A 15,445-nucleotide genomic window follows, 5' to 3' on the forward strand; every position below is an offset into this window, starting at 1 on the left:
TGAGAGAGACGCTCGGCTTATCGTTTATAAGTCGTTAGCCTTTTCAAATTTAATATTGTCTCTGATAAGTTTATTTTTAGATACGTCATTGCACTATTCATCATTTTTACACGATCTATAGCAGGTTAATAGCAAATTCTTCATTATGAATCATGCGATTTATTTCCAATAATTTTGTAACTAACATAACTTCTATCTAATCTTTGGTTAATATTATCTTCTATTGATAGGTATATAATTAAACAATTACATAATAAATAATAATTAGGTAATACCTATCGGTGCTCGCCACCATTGAAGTAATAAAATGTTGTAGCAATAATTACACAATGTAAGAAATTACCCAAAAACATTTATTTTTTGAAGATAGAGCGTCGCCAAATTCAATTGAATCGAAGATATTCCGTAAATGTTCGTTTCATAATCCAATTTTATAATCTTCCAAATTTATACAAAGTAGAAACAAATATGTATAAATTCTTAAAAAAATCTTATTCTTCTCCTCAACTCCTTTCCGAAGCCTCTCGACCTCTAAATCCGATCCTTCTTAGGGTTAAATAGCAAGGCATATTTTTTTTTTCTTATCAATAGATACCTATGTCTTAATAATATAAGGAAAACCTCGTGAAAATATTTATCTAATACATACATAAATATACAGTTGGAAGATTGCAAGTCATGGTGTGGGCAAAAATTCCGTGTCATGGTACCTTTATTTACCAAAATATGAATTCGATAATGACGCTGCAACTGTCCGATGTCGATAGAGTAGGTAATGTTTAGATTAGATAAATGCAGATAGAAATAAAATAGACCTCTGAAAGCATTCGGTTACCGTGTTTCATAGCAGAACATGCTTGTAAGAAATGGTCCAAGTAAAAGTAAATGAGGGGGTCTTGGAGGGTAGTAAAGTGGATAATGTTTACGGCAAACCCTATTTTAGTTTCAAAGGTATTCCGTACGCTGAGCCTCCTCTGGGAGACCTGAGATTTAAGGTAAATAAGTCGTGGTTAAATGTTATCGGGTTTAAGTTAATAATTTTTTTTTCACTTAAACATATGTGTACAGTGTATGCAAGTAAATTTGTTTATGAAATTTTAAAGACGAAAGTGCATTCATTTATTATAGTGTTACGGTTTGTTCGGATAGGTAATACAATCTCAGGCCATGAATGAATTCATTCATTCATCAATGAAACTTTGCAACAAGTAGATGTGTAGATACTATGAATGCTTACGATAATCTCCTTGAGAATCCGCTGTTTTTAAATTCATAGTTCTATCATCTGCATCGCCAATCTGAGAAGAGAGGGCCAGCACCATAGAAATCTAAATAACAAGGCAATAGAAGTGGTAAGCGCGCGTGACATTGTCGCCGCTCAGGTGGTTACCATGCCACATGACCATGACCATTCTTATTATCACGTTTAACACAAATTTCAACCTTATTTCTATGAGTTTATGTTCAAAGTTATATCTATTGAAAATTGACAACCTCTGTTGTAGAAAAGCCGAATTTTTGCGTATTGGAGCAAAAATAAACAAAACGTGTCATATGCTTAGGGATGTTATTCTAAAATAAACCGTAAATTGGTGCGTTAGGATAAATATTATTAAAAAGCTTAATTTAATATTTAAGTTAGTTTTCACTAAAATCAAGCTGTCCAATAAAAGGCATAGTTTACTTGTGTGTACTGTTTAGCTATCGGTTTAAATGTGTTGATTTTGGCGACAGCGGTTTTCATACGAATTATGACATTCTAGCACTTCTATGTGTCTTGTTATTTAGATTTCTATGGCCAGTACACTTAAATATTCTTTTCATTATTATTTTATTTTAAAAAATCAAATATAAAGTAACTAAGTACAATTATTAATAAGTCAATAATATTTTCATTTCAAGGCGCCAAAACCGAAAAAACCATGGTCGGGAGTTCGACAAGCAACCGCTCATGGACCAGAATGTTGCCAAATCGATATATTTTCTCTACCACCGATTTATAAAGGCGAAGAAGATTGTCTCTATTTAAATGTATATACACCTGACATGAAACCTCTGAAGCCTCTACCGGTGATGGTATTTATTCATGGCGGTGCCTTCATGAGCGGTAGTGGAAACGACTTTCTGTTTGGACCAGATTTTTTAATAAGACACGATGTCATCGTGGTTACAATAAATTATAGACTAGAAGTACTTGGATTCCTCTGCCTTGATACTGAAGATATTCCTGGAAACGCAGGATTGAAAGACCAAGTTGCTGCGCTTAGGTGGGTACAGAAAAATATAAGAAACTTTGGAGGCGATCCTGACAACGTAACAATTTATGGTGAAAGTGCTGGAGCGGCCAGTGTATCACTACATTTAGTTTCGCCTATGAGTAAAGGCTTTTTTAAGAGAGCTATAATCCAAAGTGGAACATTATTCAGTGCATGGGTGCAATCTTACAGAGCTCGCGATAGAGCTATACTTCTCGCAAGAGAATTAGGCTGCAAATCTAAAAACGATAAAGATATTTTCGATTTCTTTAAAAATCAACCAGCCGAGCGTCTAGTCAAGAAAAAGACACCAATTACGTACACTGAAATTGCTAAATTATCTCCCCAAATATTCTTTGCTGCTGTTTCAGAAAAACGATTCAAGGGCCAAGAATGTTTCCTTGAAGGGAATGTTATTGAAACTTTTCGAAAAGGTATCCACGAGGGTGTGGAAGTAATTAACGGGTTTACGGAAGACGAAGGTGTTTTATATTTTGCATTGGGGTGCACAACCCTGACGCTGTGTTCGATCACGCCAATAGACTTCCTCAGTTCTTTGTCCCTCAAGATTATATAGCAAATTATCTTCCGACAGATCAACAAATGGAACTTGGCAAGAAAGTTAAGAAGTTTATTTGAAGGACACGGTATTTGCGCGAAAGGAGAAGAATCTGGACGAATTATTGAAATTCTTCACTATGGATTTCTTCGTCTATTCGAGTTTAGCTTGGCAGAAAATCTGTGCGAAGACAAACAAAAATAAAATTTACTTGTATAAGTTTTCGTGTAAATCAGAGCGGAATATTTTTGCTCACATTATAAAAGATTGTGAATGTATATACGAACGGAGGATTCCAGTGTCTCATGGCGATGATTTGATGTATTTTTTCCCTTGTTCAATGGGATTACCACCTGTTGACACCACATCCAAAACCTTTAAAATGATAAATCAAGCTACTACATTGTGGACGAATTTTGCGAAATATGGGTGAGCTAATATTATTATTCATTGCATAATTGCATTTATTTTCTAATAGAAAATATTTACTACTAGCGGTCCGCCCCGGCTTCGCACGTGGTACATGTTTACGTTTTCTCTACATAAGAACCATCCTCGTACTTCAAGGAATATAATAAAAAAAGAATTATCGAAATCGGTTCAGCCGTTCTCGAGTTATGCGCTTACCAACACATTTTGCGATTCATTTTTATATATAAGATAATAATCCTTATTAACTATAAAATCTATATATAATATTTTTAATCTATGAGGTACCTTTTCATACGAGATAATATTTTCTTTTAATTTACTATGCTTCTTTTACTTGACCAAATAAATATATATTTCTACCTTTATTTCTAGTGACCCAACGCCTGATAACAGTTTAGGAGTAAAGTGGCAGCCGTATACTATAGAAAATCAACATTATCTGGATATAGGAGAACAACTAACACCTGGCATTTCTCCAAATGATGAAGAAATGAGATTTTGGGAAGAAATTTTCAGGGAATATTATCCACAAAGACTGCCTTAGAGTTTAAGCAAAAGTTGTCCTAAAAAATTATTTACTTATTAAAAAAAATTAATAAATAACTTGCGACTTTCATTTCCACACCAATGTATTCGTACGAATCGTGCCTAGGGGCTCGGACGTTGTTTATATGACGTTCGACCCAACTACCTTCACTTTGCTAATAGTCGTTGACTTGCTGCGATTTGTTATCAACTACCTACATCAATTATGTAATTACTTAATTAGGTAGCTGTGTAGAATCGCAGTAAGTAGGTACATTCTTATTACATTTCAAACTAATATTTAACCCGGCCTCCCGTGTAATTTCTTACAGTAACATCTTTGTGTGTTAAGTAGCAAGATAAGGACTTTTCTTGGGTATAAAACATATCAATGAAATAATAGACAAAATACAGTTCCGTGAAAATATATATTTATACAGAAAACTATTCGTTTTGAGAACGAGTCACATTCAATAATAATTTAAATAACATTTGCAATAAAAATACATTTCATTTGTAACAATTAAAGTGTTCTAAGGCGGTTTGATACGGTTCGATTTATTCGGTTACAAATGCGAAATTTAAATTTAAAATTATATACAGCATTATTTATTTTTTCTTTGAACCCAATTATTTTTGGAGGCAAAATCTCACATTATTCTTATTAATTGAAATAACATTTGGATTGTAAAACCATACTGTATATTATTATTATTAGTACATTTGAAAATTAAGGAAGATCAATTATTAAAACTATAAAACAATTGGACATTAACATGGCTTAAATATAATCAGTTTTTATTATGTTTTATTTTACATCTTTTAAATTGTTAAAGACCATGATTTTCGCATATTGTAGGACAAATTTAAACATACATATGCAAATAAATATAATACTTCCCAATTCATTTAAATATAATTTAATACGATTATGAAAAATACTTTTTATACAAGCCAAACTTTGAGTAGATTTTACAATAAAAAAAGTAATTTAGACCTTTGTTCAGTACAAATAAGGCTCATTTTTCAAAAGCGATCTTGGAAATAACATTTTGAACACTGTGTTTAAAACAATAATTCAAACCATAGTTTCTATTAAAATATCTATTTTTGTTGGTCTTATATCTCTAGACATGTCAATGATATTCATATCCCACAATTTAAATAACAGAGCCAATAGCCCTTAACAGAAAACGACTTACACACATCAAAAACTATCATATATATATTCATTTCTACACTATAAACAGTTAAAAATTAACAATCTCTCATTAACATGGCAATTTCAAAAACACGTGATCGACGTACAGACATACAAAAACTAGTCACTAATTTTCCTTTTACACACTGAAAAAATATCATTTAAAAACTATCACTGGATTCAATAGGAAATTCAATACATATTTAGTAGAAACGATACAATCGTTGACAATAGTACGACATAATTCTGACAGTTTCGACAAAGATGGCGCCGGCGTACTTCGACTTCCGCGCGCAATTTTACATTCGACGCAACTAATTTCATAACCTAAAATGTTCAAATCTTTCGAGCCGATATTATAATGTGTTGTTGGATCATTCAATAGAGTCCCTTTGAAACGTATCTTGTCGTCTAATCGCAAAAGTTTCGTGTAGTTTGTGAAGAAATGGTCGAATATTATGTCGATTTCCGCGTGACGCTTTAGTAGACCCCCGCTGGTTTCCATGCTGACTTTCACTTCGTAGATGTATCTACATAAATAATAATGTTGTATTAAATAATTGTGTCAGTTTTACTTAATTAATTGACTTGGACATTGTTTCGTGTTCTTTTTATTCGACTATAATTATTAACTTAATTGTAAGTAGTATTTAATGAATTATTTTAGTTTGCATTTGAGTGTCATTACACTAAAAATATCAGATCCTTAATTCAAAGAATCTTGATTTTATAATAACGGAACTGACGTCATTTTTTTGCTGATTTATAGATATAAATTTTTATTATAATACTTGAAACTAATAAAATAAATAACAATAGCATACTTACTCATTCATATTATTCAAGTGACAGCTTTTCCCGCTCTGCCTCGCGACTCTGCGTACAAATTCGCAATCCTCCAAATTCAGACCTTCCCCCTTTTGGCATAGAGTCGAAAATTCTTGCCCATAATAACACTTGAAGTACTCTCTAATAAACGCCGGCAACCAAGACGCAAAGTCATTCCATTTATTTTTCACACTTTTTATTTTAACATCTTTAACATAGCCTTCCCAGTTAACGTTAGAACCTTCTAGAACAGAGCATTTAATTTGAGTAGCGGCCATGTTGTTTTCAATCCAAGATGGCGCATGGCATTGGTTGTAATAGTCGTCCCAATTTACGTAGTGCGTATTATCTTCGTAATCTGTTATAAATTCGTTCTTGAGAAGGTTTTTAAGACTGGTTTTGTCTTCGCTTAATAATTCTATGAGACCAGAAGGTACGCCCTCATCTTGAAATCCGACTATTAGCTGATTGCTGAAGTATATTAGAGTTATTATGCCGATGCTTAGCTGTAATGGAATAGAAAATATGTTATATGAACCGTAGCCACATATAAATACAGCATATTTTTGATCAAAGCTTCTAAATATGGATTGTCAAATTTATTTACTAAAGAAAAGGTAACTTTACATATGTATTTAGATTTAGTTAGGTAAGTATATTGTTAAGTTTTTCCTTATTATTTCAATAAATTCCCTTATTTCTTAAGTAATTTAAACCTATCAATAACAGTAAGTAAAAATAATACTATACCTGGAAAGGAGTGACAAATTTCTTCGTAGCTTCTGTCTTCGCCAACAAACATGTAACACCCAACCCCATAGCGAAACTCAGCAAGACCGTCATTGTATACAACAACCTCGAAACCGGTATATATTGTAAAAACGCAAAAATCGGTAACGTAACCGTAACAATACCGATTATTGGCAAAAACAGGAAAGAACACACCAATGCTAAAGTACCACGTATCAAACCATACGTCGTACACCCGTGCGAACAAGTTATGAACATTTGCAACCAACTCAATGTAACACAATGCGGTAGGGTGTACTTGAAGAACCCTTGCCAATTACTCCTCTTAGCCATTGCTATTAGAATAACGGGAATTAGTAGCGAGAAAAACACGCGAGCGTTCAAGCAAAATTCAATGCTATTCCCAAGTATATAAGACGGATAGTTTGATATGTGCAAGTCTAGGAACCGCCAACCTTGGTGGACGACTGTATCTTTCTCGTAGGGATACTTCGCTAGAACGTTAATTCCAAAGGATATTAATGCCAAAACATCAGGGTACGGTCGGCCATTTGTACCGAAAGAAAACAGCGTTAAAAACATGAGGCAAAATGATAGAACGCAGAATTCAGAAAACGGCACCCATTGCGTAGCTATAAACGGATAGAGAAATAAATTGACGAAAAGCGCCAAGAAAAACTGTAAAAACGGCCCTAAATTATTTCGCACAAACAAATTCTCCGATTCGTCCGGCTGCAAGTTGCCATCACTATACCTCAGAAACAATCCTGACCATTTCCGAAAATCGATAAACTGCCTTTTCGCTAGCAACATTTTGAACGTACAAATCACCATGGCAACGATGCTTATATAATACAAAATTAAAGGTACTAGATGGTATAGACTGTCCGTGCTAACTGACAGATAGGCTACGAGTAGCAAAGAGAGTTCTAGATTGGACAATCTGAAGGATAGCGAGCCAAAATAATAGAGCAATTTTAGGTATAGCACTTGTATGAACACTTGGGGGTGTAAAAAGGCCTGTTGCAATATGGGGATATGGTCTAGGGCCTTAAGGCTAGGGTCTGTTAGGGTCAATTCATGGCTGACTAGAGGCAATTCGCCCTGACAGTAGTCAACGGCGGCGGAAACTAGATTATCGACTGTGAGATTTCGAATTTCATCGTTGGAACTGCACCGCTCTGGGTATTCTGAAAATACATACATTGAAAATTTAACTAGACATAGAAAATGGATAAATATAATATTTATAGGAAATTTATTTTATAAAAAAACAGCTGATCAAATCACCAAAATCTTACATGAATAGTTCGCTAAAACTTGTTATTATACTTTGCCGATAATATCGAAACATTTAAGAAATTAAAAACACCAAAAAATTCTGGAAATAAATGAAAATAAAACTTTTAAGAACTAAACAATTCCGTTATTTGCAAGTTTTTTATTGAGGAGTTAATTCGGACAATTTTAAAACGTTTAAAACATTTTTGAAGTGAAACTTTTGAAGTGAAACTTTTGAAGTGAAACTTTTGAAGTGAAACTTCTTTATCGGGGTTGGAAAAAAATTTATTGTAACATTTTTTCGTTAAGCGTGACATTTTTCCGTTACGCGCCATCTTTTTCTTGTCCCTACCACGCGTGACTCGACGTATTTCTGTAAAGTTGCATATAGTAAATTATTTTTTGAAAAATAAGGTCATAAAGGAGTTTCACTTCTTACGTGTGTACACTAGTACGCGCACACATTTTTTTTATTTGCGTTAAAGTAAATAAAATCATACCATCATGACTAATTTCTGCGGTTCGAATAGTTCCATTCCCGTGAATGTGGTCTCCGGCTTGAAGTGACTCCAATGCTTGACCATTATTCAACGCTGGGGCTTCATCTGAAAGTTTAATGAAATTATTATCATTTTGGTAATTAAATCCATACTAATATTATAAATGCGAAAGTAACTCTGTCTGTCTGTCTGTTACTCAATCACGCCTTAACTACTGAACCAATTTGCATGAAATTTGGTATAGAGATATTTTGATACCCGAGAAAGGACATAGGATAGGTTTTATCCCGGAATTCCTACGGGAACGGGTTTTTCTTTGAAAACGCGGGCGAAGCCGCGGGTGGAAAGCTAGTAAAAAATACATTAATATAATTTGTAAGTTATAATTTTAGATGTGATTTGTTTGATGTGGATGATCTTAAGAAAAAATATATACACAGGATTCTCTGTTTCAATTTGGCTTAAATTATGAAATATTATATGTATATATATAGTTATACATATATATATATATTTTACTGTCGTGTAATATAATATAAAAATGCAACAACTAAACTTAAATTCATACATTTAAACAGCAAAAATATGTTTGCTATGATTAATACACTTGGGCTTGATTTTTCAATCCTTGGTTAAAACTTACCCGTCTAATAAAGTATAACACGATAACATTAAAATGTCACTTGTAAAGTGTCAAATACGGGAAGAAGAATACATTTTTGAAATGGTAGTTTAATACGTTATTCGACGAATAAGTTTTAACCAACAGTTGAAATATCAACACTTAGGGCTGATTTTTCAATCCTTGGTTAAAACTTATTCGTCGAATAATGTATAAAACTACCATTTTAAAAACGTATTCTAATTGACCGTATTTGACAGTTTACGTGACATTTTAATATAATCGTGTAATACTTTATTGGACGGATAAGTTTTATCCAAGCATTGAAAAATCAACCCTTAATTTAACATACCATGTGACTCATCCAAAGCCTCATCTTCCTGTTCCTTTTTGAGGGTAGTCGTACAAATCTCACGGATGCGCCGCTCTAACTGCGCCGTTGTTATAAACTGCTCTCCGTTCGATAAGCTAAGAAAAATATATTATTATAGATTTCATCAAATAAGTTTAAATAAATATTTCTTCACACATATTGTAACTGTTCTTCTTTCAAAATCACTCGAGATATATTTTCCAAATAAAAAAAAATAAATTCTTTGATATTTAATTATTATTAAACGCAGTAGACAGCATAAAATAGCGCTTAATAGACAAAATCTCACTAAAAAATCCCAGTCAAAAAATAGGACATTTTTTTACAATTCCCCCCACCCTGAAAACAATTTTTAAAGTGAAACTTTTATTACATCGTCTCAAACTTTTTGTGACGGTCGAACCGTACGATAATTATCGTACAAATACGATAATTTTGTGCCTAAGTTTCACTTTTACCGTGGTTTGATAAAACCACACATTTTTTTTCCAATACTAACCTAGCAAAAAGGTCTCTAGCGGCCTTTCTCGCGACCGTCTCCTGCCGGCTGGCGGCGAGGCACGACTTGGCGCGCACTATTGGCGCACTGTCCTCGTCTATGACGCCGCTGCGTATGCACCTATGGCAGGAAAAAAGAAAAAATACGTGACAAATGTTGGAAAAATGAAGATTTTTTGCTGTAGAATTCGAATTGACCTGATAACATAGAAAAAAATAAAACATGACAGTAATACGAATTTTTGTTGGTGAGAATTTTGATAAAAAAAAATTGTTTACAAAATCGAGTAAATCTGGTAAAACAGAAAAAAAATTATGGAACATGAAACAGTACGATTTTTTGTAGCTAAAATCGAATCGACCAGGTAACTTCAAAATATCAAGAAAAATCATAAAAGCGGACATGGATAAAATATGGTATGGTATATTTTGGTTACTACAAATAAGGTTTTCGTAATAATGAAGTCAAATAGCAAAGGCGATGGAACTATCATAAATTCGTACACTTATAACATACACTCACATAAATTCCTGCAGCTCAATCTGAACCCTATTCCACCTCCTTTGCCAGAGCAAAAAATCACGAAAATTCCCATTCATTTATTAAAACTACCACTTCATTACGATTAAATCCTATTATGGTGGTCAGAGCGGAAAATTTGTTTACAGAATATGTTTATTGTTGTTGAAGAAGGAATGTCAATATTTGTACAACATTATTTGTTACCTCATAATATCATTTCTTGCATTTTTATTTTCTTACACTAGGCATTTGCGTGTATGTCGTCAATCCGTGCAATTTTGAAATTATTGACGTTTTGTGTCATCTATTTCTTATGAATGCCAGTTACAGAAAATAAACAAAAATATCTAAGAAGGTCCCATTAATACATAAATGTACCTTTTAAACATCTAGGAAGTATTTCAAATTATGTTTATATATGTTTAGTTCCACATTAATAAAAAAAAAATTGTTTCACTTGTGAAAAAATATAGAACTATATTCAAAATATTTAATGTACTTGCTATGCCATATGTGACAATATGCCACCTTCAAACATTCAGAAGCCATATGATTATTGATTAGCATATTCTATCATTTCCCCTACTTTTGTTAACAATATTTATGAATTAATTAGTTACCTACCTATTTAAAGATATACTTGAAACCTTAAAAAAAATCAGATTTGTCAAATTCTACTTTCACACCATTGAGGTATTATTACTACGTATAGAGAGGACACCACGAACAAAATCTGTGCAACAATCGCGGCGGTGCGGGGCGCGCGTGGGGCAGCTAGTTAGTCATAGATATATAAACGATGTTTGAGACGCTTGTCTCTAACTCGTGTTACAAATAGTGTAGTAGCAATGCCCTCCGTAGTACATAGTAACTCAATGTTTCACACAAGCTAGATCAAGTTAAATTAGTGAAATGGCAATCAAATGCAACAAACTTATCAGCAATTAACATAATTACTAATATTTTAAAGCCAATATAATATGATTGTTTTTTTTAATCTCAGGAACACTGTTCCAAAATTTATTATTGTATGTTGTTATTTCATTTATGGAGGAAGGCTGGCTATTACCATCACACTACTGCAAATCTGGCAAAAATTTGGGAAAACATTGCATCTAAGAGCAAAATAAGTTGCATAGGTCAGGTTTTATTTTTAAATTCTAGTAAACATACCTTCGCAACATTCTTCTTGCTTCTGGGTGTGCCTGTTCAGTTGCGCAAATTAGCCATTCCAATGCCTGTTTGAAGTTTGATATTTTATCTGCCTCTAGTTCTGAAAAATAAATTTATTTTTTAGCTAAGTACTTTTGCATTAAAATATCTCAAATAACAGTTGTTTAGAATAACACAAAAAATTAGTTTTCACTCATTGAAAGCCATGTATATCAGTATAATGTAACCATAGAAACAAAAACATAGAAGAGGTTTGGATAATGATTCTCTTACAAATATTATGCCTCCTTGTTATAAAAGTTAAAGCATGAGCTATAGGGGCATATTGAAGAAGTCTGAATTTGGCAGGATAAAAAGTCAAACACTGGTTAAGTTACATCAATTATCACATACATTTTGCACTCCGGGAATGCCGGCAGAAGTGAAAACTTGATTATTAACGTTGAGCATGTTTGATATTTTGGAATGGTATCCGTCTTACGCTTTTTCGATCAGGTCACGTGTCCTGACGCGAGTTTAAGATTTTATACCCATTACAGAAAAAGTGATCAATGCCTCTAAAGAAGTTTTCACTTAAAAAAAAAATAAAAAGATAAATTTACTCACCACATTTTTCCTCTAGTAATTGTTTCGCCAGAACAACCTGTGATTCGGCACACCCATCTTCAGCTAACTGGTTTCGGAGTCGCTTCAGAGATCCTTGTGGTCCATCTGAACGAAATAGATTCAACAAAAATAATAAGGAACCAATTATTGTATTGTATTCATGTACTGTGTTCTATGTGTGTAGAAAGTAAGAGAATAGCAAAAAAAAACCACTTTAAATTGTTTTAAACCTTTTCAATAGAGCACTTCATTAAGAATACATTTAAGAATGAATTTATATTTTTATAATATTTAATTATAGGCTTGCAGTGAGTGTAAGTTTGATCCAAGTGAAATCTTTTGAAGAGTTTATCGTCATATTTATTGCAGCAACAATTGAACTCTTTTATGGAATAAATAGAAAAGTAAAATCACTTTATTCCATGTCTCCTCGAATAATAGGACAAACAATAACAGGTTGGCTTGGTTCTTTCATGCTTTATTTAAGAACTAGCGGTCCGCCCCGGCTTCGCCCGTGGTACATATTTACGTTTTCTCTACATAAGAACCATCCTCGTACTTCAAGGAATATTAGAAAAGAATTATCGAAATCGGTTCAGCCGTTCACACGTGATGCCGTGACAACGCGAAACGGGTGCGGACCCGCCGCCTTTTTATAGCTCCCGCCGCGAAGCGCGTCGAACGCGGCAACTGATACACAAAAATAATCCTTATGGCATGTAATTCACGCGCGATGACTTATAGCGTATTTCATGTATAACTTTGGTGTTTCTACACCGATTTACATGATTCTTTTACTATAACCTGCCCAGGAGTATGAAGAATAATTGTGCCAAATTTCGTTAAAATCCGTCGTGTAGTTTTTGTTTCTATAACGAATATACAGACAGACAGACAGACAGACAGACAGACAGACAAAAATTTTACTGATTGCATTTTTGGCATCAGTAGCGATCCCTTATCACCCCTTCATAGTTTTTTTTTTAATATATTTCATGTACAGAATTGGCCTCTCTACAGATTTATTATAAGTATAGATGTGTTGTTAGTGAAACAATATTCATTCCATATTATGTCTTTTTCATTGAATTGTAAACTTAATTCATATCGATGTTTTACATGACTTATATCAATTTTTCAACTTTAAGGTGGTATTTAACATGCATATTACTTAAACCTAACTTAAAATAGGTACTTAATTATATTATTGTTGCTCTAAGTATATAATTATTGAATTTCAATTACTTACCATGTAGATTCCAACGTTTTCTTCCTACAGGCATTATTTCATAACGTCACAAAAAGAAAAACAACTCTTATTTTAATTAAATTACTTTTTAAACCGTGTTAATTATTTTTAAAAAATCATGTATTGATGAATAACTATCAATCGATTGTTGTGTCAATTTGGCAATTGGCAAAATATGGCACAAGTGAATTTGTCAATGTGAAGTTCACTGGTGGGTGTTTACAGTTTCCGCTTATTATGTTTAATTTAGGGAACTCTATTTCGTGTTAAATTAAGAAAAGCTGTGGAAAGAAGAATAATCTATTTGATGGTATATGAGTGAATGGATTAAAAAAAATTAATCTGAAGTGTGGGGCTTTATCTAAAAATTATCTAACTGTAAATATCAAGTTGTCTTACTGCAAGCTACCCACGTAAACACCCACTTTCCAAGTGCTTGCTCTCTCGTATTATTATTAGAAAGCTTAAAATAGAAACATTGTATAGAGCACTTAAATAAGTTGCGTCCTATAACTATTTTAAAATTAAGTCACCGAACACCGGGTAATGCGTTTGCCACAGTAGACGGAAATTTCCAAGAAAATTTCAAATAATTTGGAAAATCCAAAAGTGCACGCCTCATAATTTTTTTTAATAATTATTTATTAATTATTATTTTTGTTTATTTAATAACAATTAAACCACATCGAATCAGACCCTGAAAAATGAAAGGGTTCTATTCCTGAGCATACTCAAGCGTAAGAGAAAAAAAAAGACTCGATTAGTAAAGTATTTCGGTCGCTATCGTGTTAACAAGAAAATCCTCCGCACATACAGACACACGGACGTCCAAGACAGAACTTTTTTAAACTGTTTTATAACTAGTTTAAATAACAAAAATGACATCAAAAATATCATGAATGTTAAAAATAGTGTTTTTTCTTAATATGTGTGTGTATGTATTATCTTACAAGTGCAATGTATGATACATAAAGACATTTTAAGTTTGAAAAATCAGATGTTTTGCGCGAAGTGACAGTAGTACCCACCTCAACGCTTCGCTTATGAGGCGTGCAATAATGGGCACAGTGATAACAAAATAGAAGAAAATGACCTCAGATACCAAAAGAGACCTCAAACATAGATACACCGAGAATAAATAATATGCTTATTATTACTAAATATAAATACAGAGAGTTGGAATTGTAACGAATATGAATTTATGAAGGACCAAAAGGTTGCGATGAATGTTGCAAATTGCAATTGCAAATCATTTTGCAAATTAATGCAGAAATTTGTTCCGTCATTGTTTGTCAGAGGAGGGAGATAACAAGAGTGTCACAGAGCAAGTAATTGAAGAGTGTCTAAATTGTTCCTCTATCTCTCTCTGTCTCTCTCTCTCTCATAGAACTTCGTAAGTTCGTTTTATTAATTACATAATACGTTGATTTAAATATTAGGCCATAATAGACTACCATATTTTAATACCTGCTTCCTTTGTGTAGAACGAACCAGCACTGACAAGCAATTTTTCCAGCTTTCTTTCTGAATACGGCCTATGTCTATATTTCCGTGTATCGGAACGATTTTATCGGATAAAGTAAAACCAGCACATTTTAGTGGCTATCGTATACCGGCGATCGGCGTCCGATACCGATATCGGATCGGATAATCTACCATTTCTACAAAGTACATCAATGATTTGTTCAGTAATTGTCAAAACGTTAGACAAGGACCATTTACCGTTGGGTGACCTCTCACTCAGACCATTATTTATTGAAGTGAAACTTCTTTATCGGGGTTGGAAAAAATTTAGTGTAACATTTTTTCGTTACGCTATTTTTTTCTGTTTTTAGTGCACTTTGCCCTGTTTTTTATTACTTTTGCACTGCGTCTCCTTGTCCACCAGGTTGTCTGGAAGAGATCGCTGTCTGAACGATAAGACCGCCTGTTGTGCTCTTATATTAAATAATGTATTGTGTCCTTACTTGTACTTTTCTCTGTGGTGCACAATAAAGTATTTTTGTTTGTTTGTTTGTTTACGCGTGACATTTTTCCGTTACGCGCCATCTTTTTCATATCCCTACCACG

The 15,445-nt window shown here is 33.2% G+C and overlaps 1 protein-coding gene and 1 pseudogene across 3 annotated transcripts; one reads left to right on the forward strand and one right to left on the reverse strand.

The window, feature by feature from the left end:
• Nucleotides 1-424: 424 nt before the first annotated feature.
• On the forward strand, nucleotides 425-3,805 carry LOC149477962 (juvenile hormone esterase-like; annotated as a pseudogene). Its single transcript, XR_016317509.1, has 3 exons — nucleotides 425-995; nucleotides 1,903-3,243; nucleotides 3,619-3,805. The product of XR_016317509.1 is annotated as a juvenile hormone esterase-like (transcript).
• Nucleotides 3,806-4,180: 375 nt separating this feature from the next.
• Nucleotides 4,181-13,527, reverse strand: wfs1 (wolframin ER transmembrane glycoprotein wfs1). Of its 2 annotated transcripts, none has more exons than XM_089709967.1 (9): nucleotides 13,375-13,527; nucleotides 12,127-12,227; nucleotides 11,521-11,620; nucleotides 9,826-9,945; nucleotides 9,306-9,421; nucleotides 8,332-8,436; nucleotides 6,551-7,740; nucleotides 5,801-6,306; nucleotides 4,181-5,502 (listed from the first exon to the last, which is right to left on the reverse strand). In XM_089709967.1, the coding sequence occupies exons 1-9, from the start codon at nucleotides 13,407-13,409 to the stop codon at nucleotides 5,130-5,132; spliced, it is 2,646 nt and encodes an 881-aa protein (XP_089566093.1). In that variant the 5' UTR covers nucleotides 13,410-13,527; the 3' UTR covers nucleotides 4,181-5,129. The 2 variants fall into 2 exon arrangements, with proteins under 2 accessions (XP_089566093.1, XP_089566092.1); XM_089709966.1 differs by having other exon boundaries at nucleotides 12,127-12,231; nucleotides 13,376-13,526.
• Nucleotides 13,528-15,445: the final 1,918 nt, after the last annotated feature.

Source organism: Colias philodice, chromosome 23, assembly GCF_061535455.1.
Source record: "Colias philodice isolate Cphi_HAF_F1 chromosome 23, ilColPhil1 Martin Lab GWU primary, whole genome shotgun sequence".
NCBI classification, from domain to species: Eukaryota; Metazoa; Arthropoda; class Insecta; order Lepidoptera; family Pieridae; genus Colias; species Colias philodice.

Excerpts from the sequence above, each read along its gene's own strand:
- wfs1 (XM_089709966.1), bottom strand. The coding sequence starts at position 13,409 with ATGCCTGTAGGAAGAAAACGTTGGAATCTACATG. Across the intron at positions 11,621-12,126 it reads ATTACTAGAGGAAAAATGTG|AACTAGAGGCAGATAAAATA; the intron begins GTGAGTAAATTT and ends TTTATTTTTCAG. Across the intron at positions 6,307-6,550 it reads AATTTGTCACTCCTTTCCAG|CTAAGCATCGGCATAATAAC; the intron begins GTATAGTATTAT and ends ATTCCATTACAG.